This window comes from Tachysurus vachellii, chromosome 26, assembly GCF_030014155.1.
Source record: "Tachysurus vachellii isolate PV-2020 chromosome 26, HZAU_Pvac_v1, whole genome shotgun sequence".
In the NCBI taxonomy this organism is placed as follows: domain Eukaryota; kingdom Metazoa; phylum Chordata; class Actinopteri; order Siluriformes; family Bagridae; genus Tachysurus; species Tachysurus vachellii.
In genome coordinates this window covers 4,722,723-4,740,659 of record NC_083485.1, presented here as the reverse complement: position 1 = coordinate 4,740,659, position 17,937 = coordinate 4,722,723, and the positions used below count along the sequence as shown (strand labels likewise).

The following is a 17,937-nucleotide window of genomic DNA, read 5'->3' as shown; positions in this document are numbered from 1 at the left end:
TAAATACACCCTGGTCATCGCTTTGTTTATATAGAATTGGTACCATGTTTGCACATACCCCTAGGGGGCAGTGTCACAGAATGGACAGAAAATTAAGATACATAAAGCATCGGTTCAGCAGAAACATAAGGCTTAGTTTCTTAGATTGTTAAAGCCGTGTGCAAGAGAAGTTTAATACAGTAGATATGATAGCTCTTCTATCACTGATAGTCTTCGGTGAGGGATTTCTGTTGCAGCTTAAAAAAAAATGGAGTTAAATTAGATCTGAAAGCTCTGGGCCTCTTTTTCAAACTAGAAACACAAAGAAACATAGAAACGACCGATCGGTTCCTGCCAAGAACCTCAACAACTCAACACTGGATGTCGTGTATCAGGATAAATAATATCATTATTTAATCAGAGTGAAATTAAATTTGAACATAAAATGTGATACGATTATATAAAATAGTAATAATCATACACGATGCGTATGAGAGGAGGCGTAAATAAACACCTCGGTGGGTGTCTCCTTACATAACCTTTTTGTTTTTTAAAGAATCACAGCAGGTGTTTTCGAACCATCAAAGCTTTAGACACACAAATACACACCCAAGCACCCAGACCTGGCTCGGTATATGATTACAGAGAAACTCACGCTTAGTGCCGAGTGACCAACACAACATGCTTTTTTTTTTTTTTTTTTGGTTGCAATTAATTAGGTCTTCTGAAGCAAATCAAACTAGAACAAACTAAAAAAAAAAAAACCCCCCGTATTCATTTGAACTAAGTGCAGCGTGTCAGATGAATCCACAAGGTCAGAAAGTTAGGCTTGTGGTTGCATTATTAACCGCACTAAGAAAGCAAGAAATCTTTTAAAAAAAACCCACTAAAACAAGGCAATTGACTTTGACGAATTCGACGACAAGCTCAATCTGGCTTAATGATATACTCCTTGCCTTTCATGAGCTGTTAAGCGGACCGTAATCTTAGGTCGATTCCGGTCTTGCAGTATCAGCACCTTGGATGTTTCCTTCCTTCGTAAAAAAAAAGTATCCATCGGTTTAAGTCCTAGCGTAGCCGTCAGGCGTCCTTAAAGACGTGTAGCGAATGAAGAGCGGCTAAAAGTGGCTGAAAATGGCCAGCGGGCCAAGAATAACGAAAAGCGCTCTTCTTTGAATAAGGAAAATGTCAAGCTGCATTTAAAAGTTGAAGATTAGCGCCTTCCTAAATGCTACGGGCCACTTTTCCTAACGGCGTCACCTTTACGTTTAGTGAAGCGAGGACACAAATGCAGAGGTTGGTTGGACCGGAATAATAAACCCAAGAGTTACAAAAAGGAAAAGACTTAGGGTGAAAGAGCTGGCTGTTTTATTTAATTCCTCTGGTGAATGCACGTGTATGTGTGTGTGTGTGTGTGTGTGTGTGTGTGTGTGTGTGTGTGTGTGTGTGTGTGTGTGTGTGTGTGCGCGCCCAAGGCCTCAGTAATGGATAGCTGGTCTTCCTATTGTCCAACGCTAAATGGTTTTTCTGTCAGCTCGCTCCTACATAAATGACCCCAACCAGGGGGTGAGGGTTAAAATCACTTTTACAGGTGGAACGCTTGAAGTGGAGGAAAGAAGCAGACAGACGAAATAAAGTGGAAGAAAACTGGGTGGCCTCGGATAACGATCTGAAAGGAGGCTGATGGAAACCGGGATGCTTGCGCCATTGATCCAGGGGAGTGTGACAGACTGAAGTATCAGCACAAATGGAGATAATCAGTGGTGAAAGAGAAGGTGTGGTAAATGGAAATGATGCGTTCCAGACAACATGAAATGCCAAGGTCACAGTAACTTTGCTATAATATGAGGTTACCTAATGCTTCCATGCGATTAGTTAAATCCTACTACAGCTAACATGCCTTGACAGGTTCAAATATATACGGAATACAACATCACTATAATCAGGTTCAGTACTCTTAAAGAGATACAGCGCGACTGGGTGTGCCGTTCTAGAAAATAATCAATGGCGCTTTGGCTTGATGCGACCCTACATCTCTGTACGAAGTGTACGACTTCCTGTTAGAGCATAAAATGTACTATCTAATACGAACCCTCACCGCAACTTTTAAAAACAAAGGTCCTGGTCCTTATTGGGTGACCAAATTATGATACTTGGGATGACGGTATTAAAAACAAAAACACTGAGGAAAATGATAAACATAGACTAGTGCTGTCATCAGATTTCCATGGTAACCCAGAATTTCAGACAAAGGCACCACATCAAGAATATATTCACTAGTGCAAAAATAAAAAGCTGAAGAGAAAGAAAACATTCACATACAAAAAAAAAAAAACCCCGACGCAGACACATCACACACTCATCCTGTCTCAGCGTCTAAGGGTGTTATGTACACCTCCATTTATTATCGCATTATGACCCATGTATTAACGACGGAAACACGCCTGCACCTGAAGCTACACATACGATCATAAAGAAATCTTCAGGCCTCTTTGAAAGCTGGAAGTGAAACTGAAAACCAGCCAGACATCAATGTCAGAGATTTTGTCCTAGCAAAGCAAGTAAAGGCGGAATGTTCACACAGAGAGCTCAGACAGAAAGCTGTATAACTCCACCATTATTATGGCAGATGAAAAGATTTAATGTCTTCAAACAAGCCACAACTGGAGGTAGTAAACAAGTGTAAACGGACTGGTGTGGGCACTGAGCTGAATTCATATTTAAATTTGTATCTTTAATAGGCTTTTTTATTGGGTGTCCCTCAAGTGTTTGCTTCAAGCACAGTGTAATTTCAGGGTTCAGAGTTCTTCAGAGTTCTTTGATTTTCAGAGTTCTTGATTTTACTTTTTTTTTTCTTTCCTTCATCTTTTTTTCCCCCTGATGGGAGCTTTTATTGCTTCTTGGCCACTCCACAGAGAATTAATGTCACCGAGCCAGACCTGAGGCACATGAAGACTCCGATATGAGCACATAAAATGTGAGGTCAGAGAGATTTACCGTCCACAGTTTGATGAGCAAACTGAGAGCTTTGCTTTGGACCATGACTCCAATCTAGGGATTCAAATATGTTGTATTGCTCTAACCGATAAATGAAGCTGACGGCAAGGAAAGCTCCGTGGTCCTGCTATGACTGATCAATAAAAATTTACTTCAAGTGTTCACCTTTTGCACTTCATGAAACATTCACAACCTGCTCATAAGCAGCCGTGAGTGCGACTGCTGGACACGTTTCTCTGACATTTCTTTGCAACGTTTCATGCAACTATAAAAGGATAAAAATGAACAACGTATCTATAGTATATAATGAAATAAAATAATAACGTTATTGAAAAATAATCCAAGAAAAATACCAGTGTACCGCTGTGACCCTATCGTTATTGGTGCTGTATGGAATTTAAAGACCTAGCAAAAGACAAATAGAAAAAAGTGTCACGTGTCACAAGAGTACGGAACGCTGACCCTCTAGCTTCTGTGCACAAATCTGCCATGCTCGCACATTAATCCATGCACACTTTGTCAGATAAAACTAATGAATTACTCATGCTAGCATAAATCAGTGTACTGCCTTTTCATGTTAGGCTTAATGAGTTATCGAAGCTTAATTAATTCACCGCAAATTCCTAAAATGAACTCTGTGAGCTTCCATTAAAATTCAGCGTGTTAAGTGGACTGTGTACAGAGCATTCTGACAAAATGCCTAGGAAAACAGATTTGTTCCTTCTCTTCTCCCTTACCAAAGTTAAAAAAAAAAAACAACAACAACACATTTCATGTAGCTTAACTGATCATTTCCGATCACAACCCTTCCCATTATCGTGATGATGAAAAACGATTGTAGAATAAGTTATTCTGGCTTTTAGTTGACTGATTGAAGCTCTAATATATATCCATTGTTTATACATTACCACACGATTATATCCTTCTCCCTGGCAACCTAACAGAGAGTCATTAAGATCCTCTTTAATGGATGCATCTAACTGTTTATGTAAAACCCACTGTTGCCTTGAAAAGAGTCTGAATTGTGTTGTGTATTTATAGTCCTTCATAGTCACCAAGCCAGAAGGTATCGGCATCGATCGGTAATCAATAGGAACTGAGGTTGTTGTGTTGTATCTCTACTAGCAAACACTGTCATCTATCTCGAGATGTTCACAACTAAGTAATTTGGCCCAGTGGTAAAGAAAGTTAAAGGCACTTACTTGAGAGTGAACTGTTCCACTGTTGAGTTCGGCACCAAATACAGGTAGATGTTGAGAGTCTCGCCAGGCTTTAACGGTTTGTCAGGTAGTCTCAAGAAGAGGTTCTTGTCCAGTTGCTTGTCCACTACCAGTTGCTCCTGACTGGGCTGGTACAAGCTGATGCTCCCTATCCGAAGTAGTGGCTGCTGGGGTGTGCTCTCCCCCCTGGAACCTCCTCCTCGCCGTGGGTAACTATCGCTGCACTCCCCTTTGCTGTCTGGATCATGGAGGGTGTAATAGAGCTCCGCCTGGAGGGTTTCCCCAGTCATCTCCAGAACATCTGCCACTGAGGACTTTCTGCGGCCCAAAGGTGCCACATTGACATTGAACCACGTAGAAGGAAGTTCCAGCTGGGCCAAGCATTGTGCCAAGTTACCCTGGAGCCTGCAAGAAGTCTTGATCTCCCGAACATCCCGGAAGGCATGTAACCTCACACAGGGCAGCTTGTCCTGGACCTTGAAGTCATCCCAGTCCCGGCCTGCAATGTAAAACAGCACCTGGACCACTGGGTTAGTTGCAAATACCTTAGACTGTACAATAAAGGCTCGCACCTTCCAATTGACTGTCAGTCTACCCGGGATGTCCAGGGGACTCGAAGGCTGTAAAAGATCTTTGGAAAGAGTCTGGTCCTGGGTGAAAGGACCCAAAGAGATGTTGACTGATGGTAACTCCCTGGTCTGAAAGACCACAAAGCTCTCCGAACGATGCAAAGGGTGGCCACCAGGGACATTTCGGCCCTGACTTCGGCTCTCTTCAAGAAAGAAGGCCAGTTGGGTGTTGGAGAGCTTGAAGCTGGCAGGAAGGTAGAGTTCTGGGGGGCTGGAGGTGGCAGTAGCAGCAGGGGCATTGAGCAGGGCATCATAGTTGGTGGGGGAAACTTTACCTGCAACTGAAGAGACAACAAATGGAAATGTAAGATAGCTGTAGCTTTGAACAGGAATCACAATGAATGAGAAGCTGAGTCAATATATATTCAGGAACAAAGTTAACAGGCACTCTCAAATATAAACTTTAAGCATAAATGGGAAATATTATTTTTTTCGCTGAAGTAAGATAAGTGTATAATCTGAATTTTACACAAAGGGGATAAATAAGCTATCTTTATTTGAGGTTCACATCATTCAGCTGTTTGCAGTTTGTTCAAAGACACAAATACCCTGTCCATAGCTAGTGACTAACAACAGTTAAATTTGTTTCTTGGCCTGCTCCATACTTTGATCATAGCTAAGAATAGATTAGAAGAAACAGAGCTACCTTGACAAAACCACAAATCTGAAGCAAAATCTAGCCAGAGGACAGAGACTGATTTACACATCTTTCAGAATGGCAATAATTCCACAAAGTAAACCACCATGAAGGTCAAGGAGACAGATACTAAACCATAAACAAAAACATCTTTGCAAGCATTTTCATGTAAAATCCGAAAAGCTGGTTTAAAAAACGAGTACATGCAACATACTTATCAAAAGAAACAGAGAACAGAGAAGCCATGGACTGTCTTTCGGGTGTAGTAGAGCGACAAAACGTCCCATATTAATAAAACTTTGCAATGCAGCTCAACTGAAATGCATTTGTGACCTGCACACATGTATATCCATGAACATTAAGTGATAATCCCAAAATGATCTGAGATCGCAGAAGTCAGTAGAGTAAATCGTTGAAAGGACTTGTATTCCCACACCAAGTTTCCAAAACCTATCCGAGTTGACCAAAGGTCCTGCTTAATCCATCCATGTCGTAATCTCTTAGAAAACAAACACAGAGGGTAGAATGAATCCCGGTGAAAACTTCAACGATTGTGTGCGTTCCAGCATGCTGATACTCTGCGTGCTCTTATTCTGTGAACTAACCCCTTCCACTCTGTGCCTCCTGCTCCAGAGCTTGACTCCTCCTAGCAGATCCAGTTGCGCCGCCCCCACAGAGACAAAGACCAGACACCACCCTGGCTCACCACACCTTGCCTGAGCTTTATAATCACAACTTTACCTCCTAGCCTGTGTGAAAACACAGGCCTCCCAGGACATTGACACCACTCTGACTAGAAACTCTCCTGCTCCATTTATCTTCTCCCGATGGACATGTTCAGGCAGACAAAGTGTATTTCTGTGTGTGTGTGTGTTCCTGGGTTGTAGTGGGGGAGGGTTGCACAACTTGAACGCCTTCAGGCAGAGACAGAAATGGGGGATTAGAGAAAAGATCATTGGCAAATTAGTCCTGCTCTCCTTCCCTGTCCTCAGACTTGCTCAGAAATACATTTGAATGAAAGAGGGGGGTGGGGGTTGCACTCGTACAACACTTACTCCAGAGAATGGCTTCTCAACAGCTTACAAAAAAAAGGAAAAGAAATCTGCATATGTGGGACTTCCTTTGCTAAAATAATGTTTTTTTTTTCTTTTTAGCAACACCATTAGAATTCACTCACATCACCTTGTGCATTTCTGTTACGCAACTAGTTTCTGCCCACACCGCTCTGTAGGTTACTATCTTCTTTGCTTTCAATGGAGGTGCTCTGATTGTAAATGGCTGGATTCGGTTTCGCTCTTGCTCCAAGGTCTGCACACCTTTGGCACAATTGTAGACTGCAGAGCGAGAAATGAATACCTCCTAAAGGGATGAGCTAATGCCTGTGAAAGCCAATACGTTACAAACACATTAGCTGCTAAAGAGTTTTTCTCTTTAAAAAGCCTTTCGAGAACGCGAGCGGGCAGATGTGTATGGGTCAGATTCACCCCCACAATACTACCCCGCTACCTCCCAAAACCCACCCCGCCCTGTCCAAACCACTTCCTATCACACTGGCTGCTTCAGGGCAATGACTTCATTCAAGCTTGCGAGAGATAATACATAACTGTTCATCATTACGCTTTCTTTTCACACGACAGCAACATGAAACCATAATTCTACCTTATTCAACTATACAGATCCGTTACATAGTACGTAAATGTTCTGTCACCATCACTAAATCTTTGATAGTGATAGTGACATACGGCTAAGTACGGTGACCCGTACTCAGAATTCGTTCTCTGCATTTAACCCATCCAAAGTGCACACACACACAGCAGTGAACACACACACACAGCAGTGAACACACACCCGGAGCAGTGGGCAGCCATTTATGCTGCGGCGCCCGGGGAGCAGTTGGTGGGGTTCGGTGCCTTGCTCAAGGGCACCTCAGTCGTGGTATTGCTGGCCCGAGACTCGAACCCAAAACCTCACGTGACGTCACGTGAAAATCAAAAATGTGCACAACATGGACATGTGACATATCAAAACACTCACCACAATGAGGGGAACTGCCCCATGTCACATGCTCATGTCCGCTCGCCTCCAAAAGTATTGGCACCCTAGCGGTCCAGTAGCTTTCACAATTTTTCTGTCCACTTGCCTCCAAAAGTAACACTGACCCTTATGTCCACTCGCCTCCAAAAAGCACCGGCCTTTACAAATCTAGTTACTACCTTTAATTGATGCTAATCTTAACATTCTTGGCTGCAACACTTTCCCAAAAGGTTGCTACCAGTAGTGGTGGACCACTTGGCACCATGCATTTGAGATCAGACCTGCCAATCTTAATGCATTTTACAATTTAAGACAGTACAATTTGCTGCTTGACAGGAATGCTCAAGTAGCTGACAATATTTTTCTGTTATAAAGAAAAAAATCTTCTCCTAACATTATTCATTTTTATTTGAAACCAAAATAAAGAATTCAACTTGACAGCCCAAGACATCAGTATAGTGGAAAAAAAACATTCTTTGCATTACTAAAAGACCATGACAGAGATAAAATGTAATTCCAGACCCGGTGTTCTTGTTTGAAGTCACTTTAACTTTTGAAATTAAACGACACACGAGGCCTATTTCGCATTTGGAATTACCCAGCAAATTGATCAGGGGATTGAGGTAATTAATAAGTCGCTCTTCAAGCACATGGCTGTGTAGAGAAATGAGGATAGAACAACACTTCCATCAAAATCGTTGTATTGAAATGCGCACAGAGGGGGAGGAAAAAAATAAATAAAAAATTCAGACAGTAGGAGGGATCACAGAATGCGAAGCGAGTGATCAAACATTTAAGTAATGCAACGTGAAAGGTAAATCACGGAACGGCGTTCGCAAAGAAACCAATTCTCATTTTCAGAAATAACAGCACGGATCTTCATAACTCGATGATACATGTTATATTAACTATATTGAAGTGCATTTTGGTTCCATTAGCATTTCTTTAGAGGTGGGAGAAATTATTTTCCAGCAAGGGCTCTCGAGAAAATGTGTGTTCTGATTAAGTCTTTTCTTTCTTGCTTTCTTTCTTTCTTTCTTTCTTTCTTTCTTTCTTTCTTTCTTTCTTTCTTTTCTTTTCTTTTCATTTTCTTTTAATTTGTTACATTAACTCAGGAATTAAAGTACTTCATGAGTCAACAAGAATTCATAATCCTTGCTGGGTCTCTGTAGAGAGAATAAGGACAGAGTGGAATAAAACCTTTTTTATCTATGGAGCAGTTGCCGAGAAGGCGAGCGAATGAGCAGCGGCTTGAACTAGCGTGACAAACAACAGTTGCAAATGAAATGATTAGCATGAGAAACAGACCCTGGCTGGGTGGCTGTTAGTGTCATGGCAGGCTTCTGTGCTGGATGGGAAATGAAATCCTTCACTAAATAATATGGCTTAATCAATGAAGGTAGCATAACAACAGAGAAGCTAGCATGAGTTTCTCAATGAAGTATAGTAGAGAAACAGGCTGTGTGGTACTGTATATTATTTTCCAGAAGATCAGGGCTTGGTGCGGCCAAATCCGACCTGTCTAACAAAATTATTTGGCCTGTCAATGAAATTTTGGTGAAGTGTGAGAAGAAAAATATCAAATCAGCTTTATGCTGGTCTTTCACGGAGGAGCATATGCAGGATGGAGGAGGTTGTCAGTAGAACAGTGGCTGTCCAAAACATTATTTATAAAACAGCATTTAGAGGTCATGTTATCTCTCTCACTCACTCATCTTCTACCGCTTATCCGAACTACCTCGGGTCACGGGGAGCCTGTGCCTATCTCAGGCGTCATCGGGCATCAAGGCAGGATACACCCTGGACGAAGTGCCAACCCATCGCAGGGCACACACACACTCACGCAATCACACACTATGGACAATCTTCCAGAGATGCCAATCAACCTACCATGCATGTCTTTGGACCGGGGGAGGAAACCGGTTGTTATTGTTACTGATACCTCAGTCACGAATGCTCTGATTTTTTCTAAGCACAATAGTACCAGTATTTACACTAGTTATCGTTATACCACTAGTGCCTTTCCCAGGGGGCTTGGGGCACAAGGCGGGGGACATCCTGAACAGGGTGTCAACCCATGGCAGGGAACAATTATGCACACATTACAGATAATTTTAAGAATGGACTACAACACATTTCTTTGGACTAGTGGAGAAAACCAGAGTAACATACAGAAACCTCCTAAGCAAGGGGAGAAGATGCAAATTCCACATAGACAGGGTGGAGGAAGGAACCCTGGAGGTGTGAGGAAAAGGTGCTAACTACTAAGTCTCCATGCCCCCCACCACGTCCCACTTCTGTTCTGATTTATGAGTATTTTTGACCAATCCTAACACCACCATATCACCGCTCTGCCTCGTTCTCCTTCCGCTGTATCTTTCAATCATTTTCCTTCTTATGTTCTGATATGGTAAGGAAGCACAAAGACTTTTCACTCAAGCTTGGAATGAAGTAAAATCAAGAGGGCTATTGTTAACAATGCAATGTGACAAGGTGCCATTTTGAATACGGAATTCCGAAAGATGCCATCTGGTCTTACGTGATATATTCAAGCTTTAGGTAACGAAAAGAAATAATGCAAGATAAAAGATATCATGCTTCACGGACCTAAGTGCAGCATGAGAATACAAAAACTATTGATATTGTAAATAAGACTTCTATTTACTTTTTAGTTTATTAGTATTTTTCTTCTCTACTCCTTTTTTTTTTTGAGTTATAAAGCATGTAAAACTAGATTTCAATATGTACGGAGATACGAAGGATCGAGCCGAGGGAACGCGGAAAGGATTACTCAAGGACAAAGGATAAAAAGATGGTCTTTAAAGTGAGTTGAGAAGAGGGCATGAGGGCTCTTTTCTGAAGAGGCTGGAAGTCTTGTCCTGTCTTCCTGTCTGTTTCTCTGCCTGTCTACATGTCCTCTTCACTACAATGTCCTTCAGATTTCTTGAAAAAGCTTTCCTTTGCCTCCTCTAAATGCTTATCGGATTATAATGCTTTCTAAAAGGCCCTTTGCAACATGCTTTATTAAATTAAGGCACACGATTAAATTAAACTTGATTTTACTTTTAGAGAAATTATTACACCTGATTTATAAAGTGACCCAGTTAAAGTGCCAATGTATTCATTGTAAAATTTACGTTATTTTCCTTTGACACTGGACGGATCTTACTTATAAGACAGCGGGACCAATTTGTCACACGTGGACCAATCTAAACGATCCAAAATGACGACATGACCCGATAAGCACGCCTTAATTTGGTCCATTATACCTTCTAAGGACTGGCTATCTGACATTGCACCACTGGTGCCATTGCTATTTAGCCTCAATACTTAGTGCACATTATGCACTTTACATAGGACAGAGACTCGAATTCTCTCTGAACGTGTATTGACTCGGTACTCAGAGCCGTGAAATTAATCTGTGCAGTGAAGAGCGCAGGACAACCTGAGAACTTGCAGTGGCACTTTTCTACCAGAGAGTGTGAAATTCCAACAACCGTACGTCAACCGACTTTATTCCACGAACGTCTTAAATAAATGTAACCGTAAGCAGTTAGTGAACAGGAGCTCTTTCTTTATATTTTGACCTGATATCACATCTGAAGTCGGTGTACACGAAACCAAGGATCTACGGCCAATTAATTTCGCTAGCTAGCTATCGATCTGTCGGTCAGTTCTAACAAGTTATCCTTTTGTCCATGTATTATGTACAGTATTTGGCAGATGCTCTTGTCTTACATTTATTTGATGAATACAGCTGATCAGTTGAGTTTTAAGGGCCTTGGTCAATTATGGATGGTTGGATGGGCTGTTTTTTTAACCTTCTGATCAGTAGCCTTACATCTCAATTACTGAGCTGCCACTGCCCAGTTATCTATAAACACAAAATACCGACAAGACATACTGGCTTGCTGATGTTGGTATAATTCAAAATGCCTTAAAAAGAGTGTGTTTTTGTATTATTTTATTGATTCAATTGAGTTTCTAGACACACCCAATTCCTGGATCTATCCATAATACCCAAGAACCTACTGGTTCGTTGCTGCAGCTACATGCGGCTGTGATATCAGGGTCCGCAAAAGGTTTGGCAATATAGTGCAGCTCATCACAGAATGACTACACAAAGTGAATTCTGTTCAGATGAGACAGATGTCAGCGATGAGCAGGCCGTGAAACCTGACTCCTGCTACATGCTAATATCGATTGCGCTAGTCAAAGGCCTCTTGAAGCTTGAGACATGACTGTGAATGTGACAATGAGTCTGAAAGTTAGGTCGAAAAAAACACTGGAACTAAGACATGACTCCTTTGAATCTTTGAAGCAAGTCTATCAGCTGTAACAACGCACTGGAAAATAGCTTTGGGCGAGGATCTGCTTTATAGTGCTAGACCACAAGATTCACTAGGATCCACATCAGAGGACTTTAAAACAACCCAGAATGCAAATGTGTGTGATGTGTGGCAGCTTTAATGGTAGCTGTGTTTTGAGGACCATAATTTATTTTATTTATTTATTTTTTCTTTCAAAAAAAGTATAGGCACAGAGGCGCATCTCATCAGTTTATCAAGAGTCGATGAATATGCAAATATGGAAAAAAGCAGTGATACTTTAAGGAGATACATGCCGTGCATGTTTGAGCCTCATGTTGGTTAATGAATCTAATAACCAGCTGCAAGCCCTATAAGTTTGTACGTATCAGTGAGAAACATTAAGGTTACCCTGCATCTACATTTTCCTTTGTTTCCTGGATGACGTGCTTGCTCGGGTTGTGCAGGAAATTCCAGCAATGTTTTTTTTTTTTTTTTTTGTAGAATTTTACTTTTCAGGTTAGATATTGTGTATATAGCATAATACGATCAGCCAAACCACCTGCCAAATATTGTGTAGCTGCCAAAACAGCTTTGAACCATCAAGGCGTGGACTCCACAAGACCTCTGAAGCAAGGGCTGAGCAAGGTCTCAAAAGATCACACACAAACACACACACAAACACACACATAAACACACACACACACCAGTTGGCCTATAAACCAGGATTGATTTCACTTTGAAAACTCTTTAATGAGCCTGGAAAAGGAAGCAATATGGATAGACTCAGCCCACTGGGAATTCTAATGACTCTATTGACTGAGAAGGTGTCTTCTTATGCTGATAAATGGTTATAAACCAAGTGCGTTTCTTTCACCTTCACGTTTAGCCTGGCTGGTGCATCTGCAATACACAGATTTATGCAGATTTATCAGTTTAAGACCAGAGTCATACTTCTGTCGGTCTAAAAATAACACTACCATGAACGTGTCCAATTGTCAGCTGAAATTGGCTGTGTTTAGTGTTCAGAAAAAAAAGCACAACACTGTTAGAATTGACTCATTTTTGGGGGTCTAAATCACTCATAGTAACGCAGTATTCGATATGTAACACATACAATTAAAAAAGCAAGAGCCGTGTGGTAATAAGCCACGCCCACTTTATAGCATCTTTGAAATGCAGTTTTAAACTTTCATCTAACATCCTGAAAACTTCAGCTAGCTAATTATACCTGTATTAGAATGTATATTAATAAAATATAGTAACATGTGAGCTGGAGTGGTCCACAATTTCGTCGTTTACTTACAACAAAAAAAGAAGTTTGTTATCGGATTGAAAACGGAAAACGTTCATGTAAACACTATCAGATTAAAAAATACCTCACGCACAGTGCATATGTTTATTTACAGCTTATGTTTTTGCGGAGGTTTGTTCGGATCATTTGTAATGCAAATGAAAACCAATATGTAAATTGGATCGCAATGTTTAGGTAACAATAAACAGTACTTTGAGAACCACAGAGCTCTCCTGAAAGCTTTATGATGCACAGTTGTGTAGATATAGACAACGCTACACACATAGGTTCAGGCTTCTTCGTTCCAGTAAAAGAAATGTGTAATGTTACAGTATACAAAGACATTCTGTACAATTGAGTATGTGCAACTTTTTGTTAACAGTTAGGATATGACGGTCAGGTTTGTCCATTTTAAGTCTCTTCTTCGACGAAACGCTAAAAAAGTTTCAGATGTTCAGCAGAATGATCACAGACATTTGATTTGCCTCTGACATTTGAAGGCAAACAGAGGAGCTTGATCGGTATCCACGTTTGGAGCAATGCCATGTTAATTATCGTCATCATTTTCTTTCAGCGAGGAGTTCAGACTGAGGATTTTCTCACACAGAGCACTCTTGATGGAAACTTGCACTCCAAACACAAAAAAGAGCGAGCAAGCTGAAAAAAGAAGGGGAAAAAAAAAGCCTAAGGGAAAACAAGCTCTTTGTCTCACACTATTTGGGTCTTTTTCGTCTCCTGGTTCCCATGGCAATGGCGTCTCAAACTCTGGGTCGAGTCGCCATAACAACTTACTCTAAAAAGAATTACGGAGACGCTTTTCGCCAGCAAACGAGTGAAGAAAAAAAATTCTTTTCCTCCTCTCTTTCAATATGTCCATGCAGTTCTATCAGCCAGAGCATTGATCTGGATAGATAAAGCAGATTAAGACCCTCCTGGCTGATCTAAGCTCCAGAAGAGCGCTATTCATTACAGTTGCCACTAAAAGAACTTTCTTTTCTTGCATTTGGCTGCTGAATTGTTTTCGTTACAGAAACGTTGAGCTTTGGTTACAGCTGCAACACTTAACGTAAGCTGCTTCTTGGCGTTTCTTTACGCCTGTTGGATTCGGAACGACTAACCCAACAATAGCTAAATAAATAATCAGCTTTGGGTACAAAACCGAGGAACAAATTTAGAGCCATTTTATGCTGTGAATAAAAACATAACAAAAATGTCAAGCAGCCCTTTGAACAAAGGGCGAAACCTTTTCCATTTTCATGCAGTCATTTTTACATGGACCGAATTATAATTTGGCTTAAAAATAAGGGAAAGAAAGCTGAAATTTTGGTTATTTGCATAAACCACAACATTCACTCATTTTCTACCGCTTATCCGAACTACCTCGGTTCACGGGGAGCCTGTCAATCAACCTACCATGCATGTCTTTGGACCGGGGGAGGAAACCGGAGTACCCGGAGGAAACCCCCGAGGCACGGGGAGAACATGCAAACTCCACACACACAAGGCGGAGGTGGGAATTGAGCCCCCAACTCTGGAGGTGTGAGGCGAACGTGCTATAAACCACAACATGCTACATATAATTATATAGTGTGTATGCTAACGATAAAGCTTCATGGCTGCTGTAGAAATATGCTGAAATTTGGTTAAGAGCAACAGGGGCAGACTTGACCGACACAGATTTAATTTTTATAAGAACTGTAATGATTGATTTGATTGTAATGTATTTGTTTTTTTTTTTTAGTGTTTTAGTTGCTTGGGTATTATAATACTAGCTAGCTAGTATTAGCATATATATATATATCTTATAGTTTAGATTTTTTTTAAATCCAGCAGCAGACTATAGAAAACAGCTCTTCCTGGAGTGGCTATATACTAAAGGATAATGATAAGAATAAATCACTTTCGCACGATATAATGGGATTTTTATCAACAAGTCCATTTAGACAGAATGTATATTAAGTTGCGTTATTTCTACGGGGCTTTTTAGAGCAGGTCAAATACAGCATAACAGAGATGGCTTATCGTAAATTAGTTCAAATTACTTCTTATATCCTCTAGCAATATGTACATTACTTAAAATTAAAAAAAAAAAAAAATCAAATTTAACACAGTTCCAATGACTTTGAGTCTACAGAGACAACAACTTTCTGCACCCATAATTACTCCAGATACTTCAATTTCCAATCAATAATGAAATCTTTACCCAATTAATAACCAATTCACTGGCTGAAATGGTCTTATGGCACCGATGACCTTTTCCACAAAAAAAAGAATTGACAGTACTTACTTATCAAGTGTTGACAACGCTATTCCTGATGAGCTAAGATCGAATTTACGATTTACTTAAGAGGATTCTGTACTGTCAAAAATTTACATATGTTTAAGTAACGGAGCGTTAGTTCACGAAGTTCATATATTGCATTAAAATGTTACGAGGACTTGGCCTGAGGGTTCTCGACTGTTTCATTTTATTTATTTTTTTTGCTCACTCGATGGCTCTCTGGCTATCTTCAGTTTGGACAAAAATAACGTGGCTAACATATTTCACTCGGTCTGCTCATGTGGTCCGAGGGCCTGCTTACAGCATAAGGAACCGCATCTGCTGAACATATTCATGAGAATCTAATGAGTGCTATCAGACATAAACTCCGCTGGCATCAATATACGGGAATCAACATGGCCTGTGAGGCTATGTGCCCATAATTGCCTGTTTATGTCTTTAATTCATATCGAGTAGCCAAAGCGATGAATATTTTCAGTAAAACGACTCGGACCGAATCTGATTATTATTATTATTATTTATTTATTTATTTATTTTATATATACTGAACAGAAAACATTTTACATGAGCAGATTTTAAATAAAAATACATCCAAGACTCAATCTCTTCTCCAACAACCAACAGAACTAATCAGGGGACATTTAAGTATCGATAAACCAGACCGACTTGCCATTTTTTTGCCCTTGCCTTAACAATAGTCTCTATAGTCAAATATCCTATTATGAATACAGAGGTGCTTTATCTTGAAAGTGCAAGTACATTTTGGAGGGAAACACTTTAGATAGCTGATCATTTCTGAGATATGAACTAATAATGAGTTAATGTATTAATCAGGAGGTAATGAAGAACTAACCTTAACTACGACACGAGTCTGATGAATAAATAACGTCCGCCTTAAGTAGGGCGCGTCTGTTAGTTAATTAACATATTAATCAACATGTAGGAGTTCAATCAAACATGCTCTGTTTAAGACTAAAACACCTGAAAAGAATCTTCTAGAACATAGGATTCGAATAGAAATGGATGGAGAATGATTCAAAACGTCAGATTAAGACCAAACGATTGGTGTTTATTACTTTCTACGTTCGATAACAGGGAAAATTTAATCCCAACAATAATGTATGCGTACACTGCTACATATAATACATTTCAATTCAGATTTCTTTATGAGAATCTTTTTACCGTTTACTCTTGCGTTATAACATTAATTAAATGAATTCGTGCACTAGGTGGATGTTCTTTAGTCACGCAGGAATTCATAAGACTCCTGTTACTTAGGTAGTTAAGGTGAGCTCTTCATTAGTTTACGATTAACTCATTATTAGTTCATATATACTGTAAGTAAGCATTATTTCATGTGTTAGTGCATAACGATTCATGTACCGTATAAAGTGTTACCAATTTAAGGTCTGCAGATGTGAAAGCCCGGGCTGATTGTCACGGATCCCATGACGCTGATTCGTGACGGTACTACGCCGTGTATTTTCTGCTCAGGTTCGGATTTTTAAATAGAACCAATTTTTTTTTTAACCCAGATTGCCACTGATGCTCCTGTCGTGTTGCCTGTTTGACCCTTGCGTGTATTTTTTGCCTGCGATTTTGAATAATCCGCCATGCCTGTGCGAGTGTGCCGATATTTTCACCTGCTCTGTTACTTTTTGCATATCTTTGTTTTTGCCCATGCAAATACACTTGAGTGATTTTCTTAATAAATTACCCCCTGCGTTTGCATCCAGCTTCTGCGAGTCTGCTTTGTGACATTTATATTTGTTGTATTGGATTATACTTGCTTTTCTTTTATGCTAACTGATTAAAACTAGCAAAAAAAATACTAGCTTCAACTAACAAACTGAGACAACTATTTTTTAGCTGGATGAATGTAGATAAAAACAAACTTCTTTTTTTTTTCATTTCATTCATTCTACTTTAGCTAGCAATCGATGTTCTGATGTGCTAAAAACGATAATGTTAACTAACTACGCTTACCTCAGAGAGGACAAAAAACCTTTTGTTTATTTTGCTATCGCTCTGCTTTTTTAAACTATGCAAACAAAACAAAGAGTTTTAGCTTTTTGCATGGTTTTGAAGCGGATTGTGGCAAATTTGGTTAGTCAGTGAATCTATTTGATTAGCAAGCATATGAAGTTTTCAATGTGTAACATTAAGAAACTTTTACCAGGCAGTCAGATGAGAGTTGCTGGCTTTTAAGGTGTTGTATTTGTATTAATCTGATGAAGGGCAATTCTAAGAAGTTTCCTTTCCTTTCGCAGTGTTTGTCTTTCCTCTGTTTACACTGTACTTCTGCTTGATTCATTTGTTTCCACAGCGAAGTAAGATAGCATGAAAATATTGTTCGGCACTTGGAGACCTCCTTGATTTATTTATTTATTTTTAATACTTTTTCCATGTGATTAAAGTAAATCTTGGGTTTTTCTAGTTAAAAAAAAAAAAAGACTTGAAACTATCGTGTGGTTATTCTAAGCTGAAAGAAAGAATTCATCCTTCGGAAGATATTTCTTTCGAAGGTTCAATGAACGTTGAAGGTCATCGCTTATAGGT

The 17,937-nt window shown here is 40.0% G+C and overlaps 1 protein-coding gene across 2 annotated transcripts in view; it reads right to left on the bottom strand.

The window, feature by feature from the left end:
• The window catches only part of tmem132e (transmembrane protein 132E), a 230,597-nt gene that overhangs the window by 66,032 nt on the left and 146,628 nt on the right, over nucleotides 1-17,937 (bottom strand). Inside the window, exons 1-2 of one of the 2 annotated variants that reach the window (XM_060863002.1) lie at nucleotides 5,677-6,049; nucleotides 4,179-5,106 (exon numbers count right to left, since the gene is read on the bottom strand). In XM_060863002.1, coding sequence (XP_060718985.1) covers nucleotides 4,179-5,106; nucleotides 5,677-5,749 — 1,001 coding nt within the window. In that variant the 5' untranslated portion in view covers nucleotides 5,750-6,049. Of the gene's footprint in view, nucleotides 1-4,178; nucleotides 5,107-5,676; nucleotides 6,050-17,937 lie in introns of those variants that run through there. The other variant, XM_060863004.1, reaches the window with a different exon arrangement.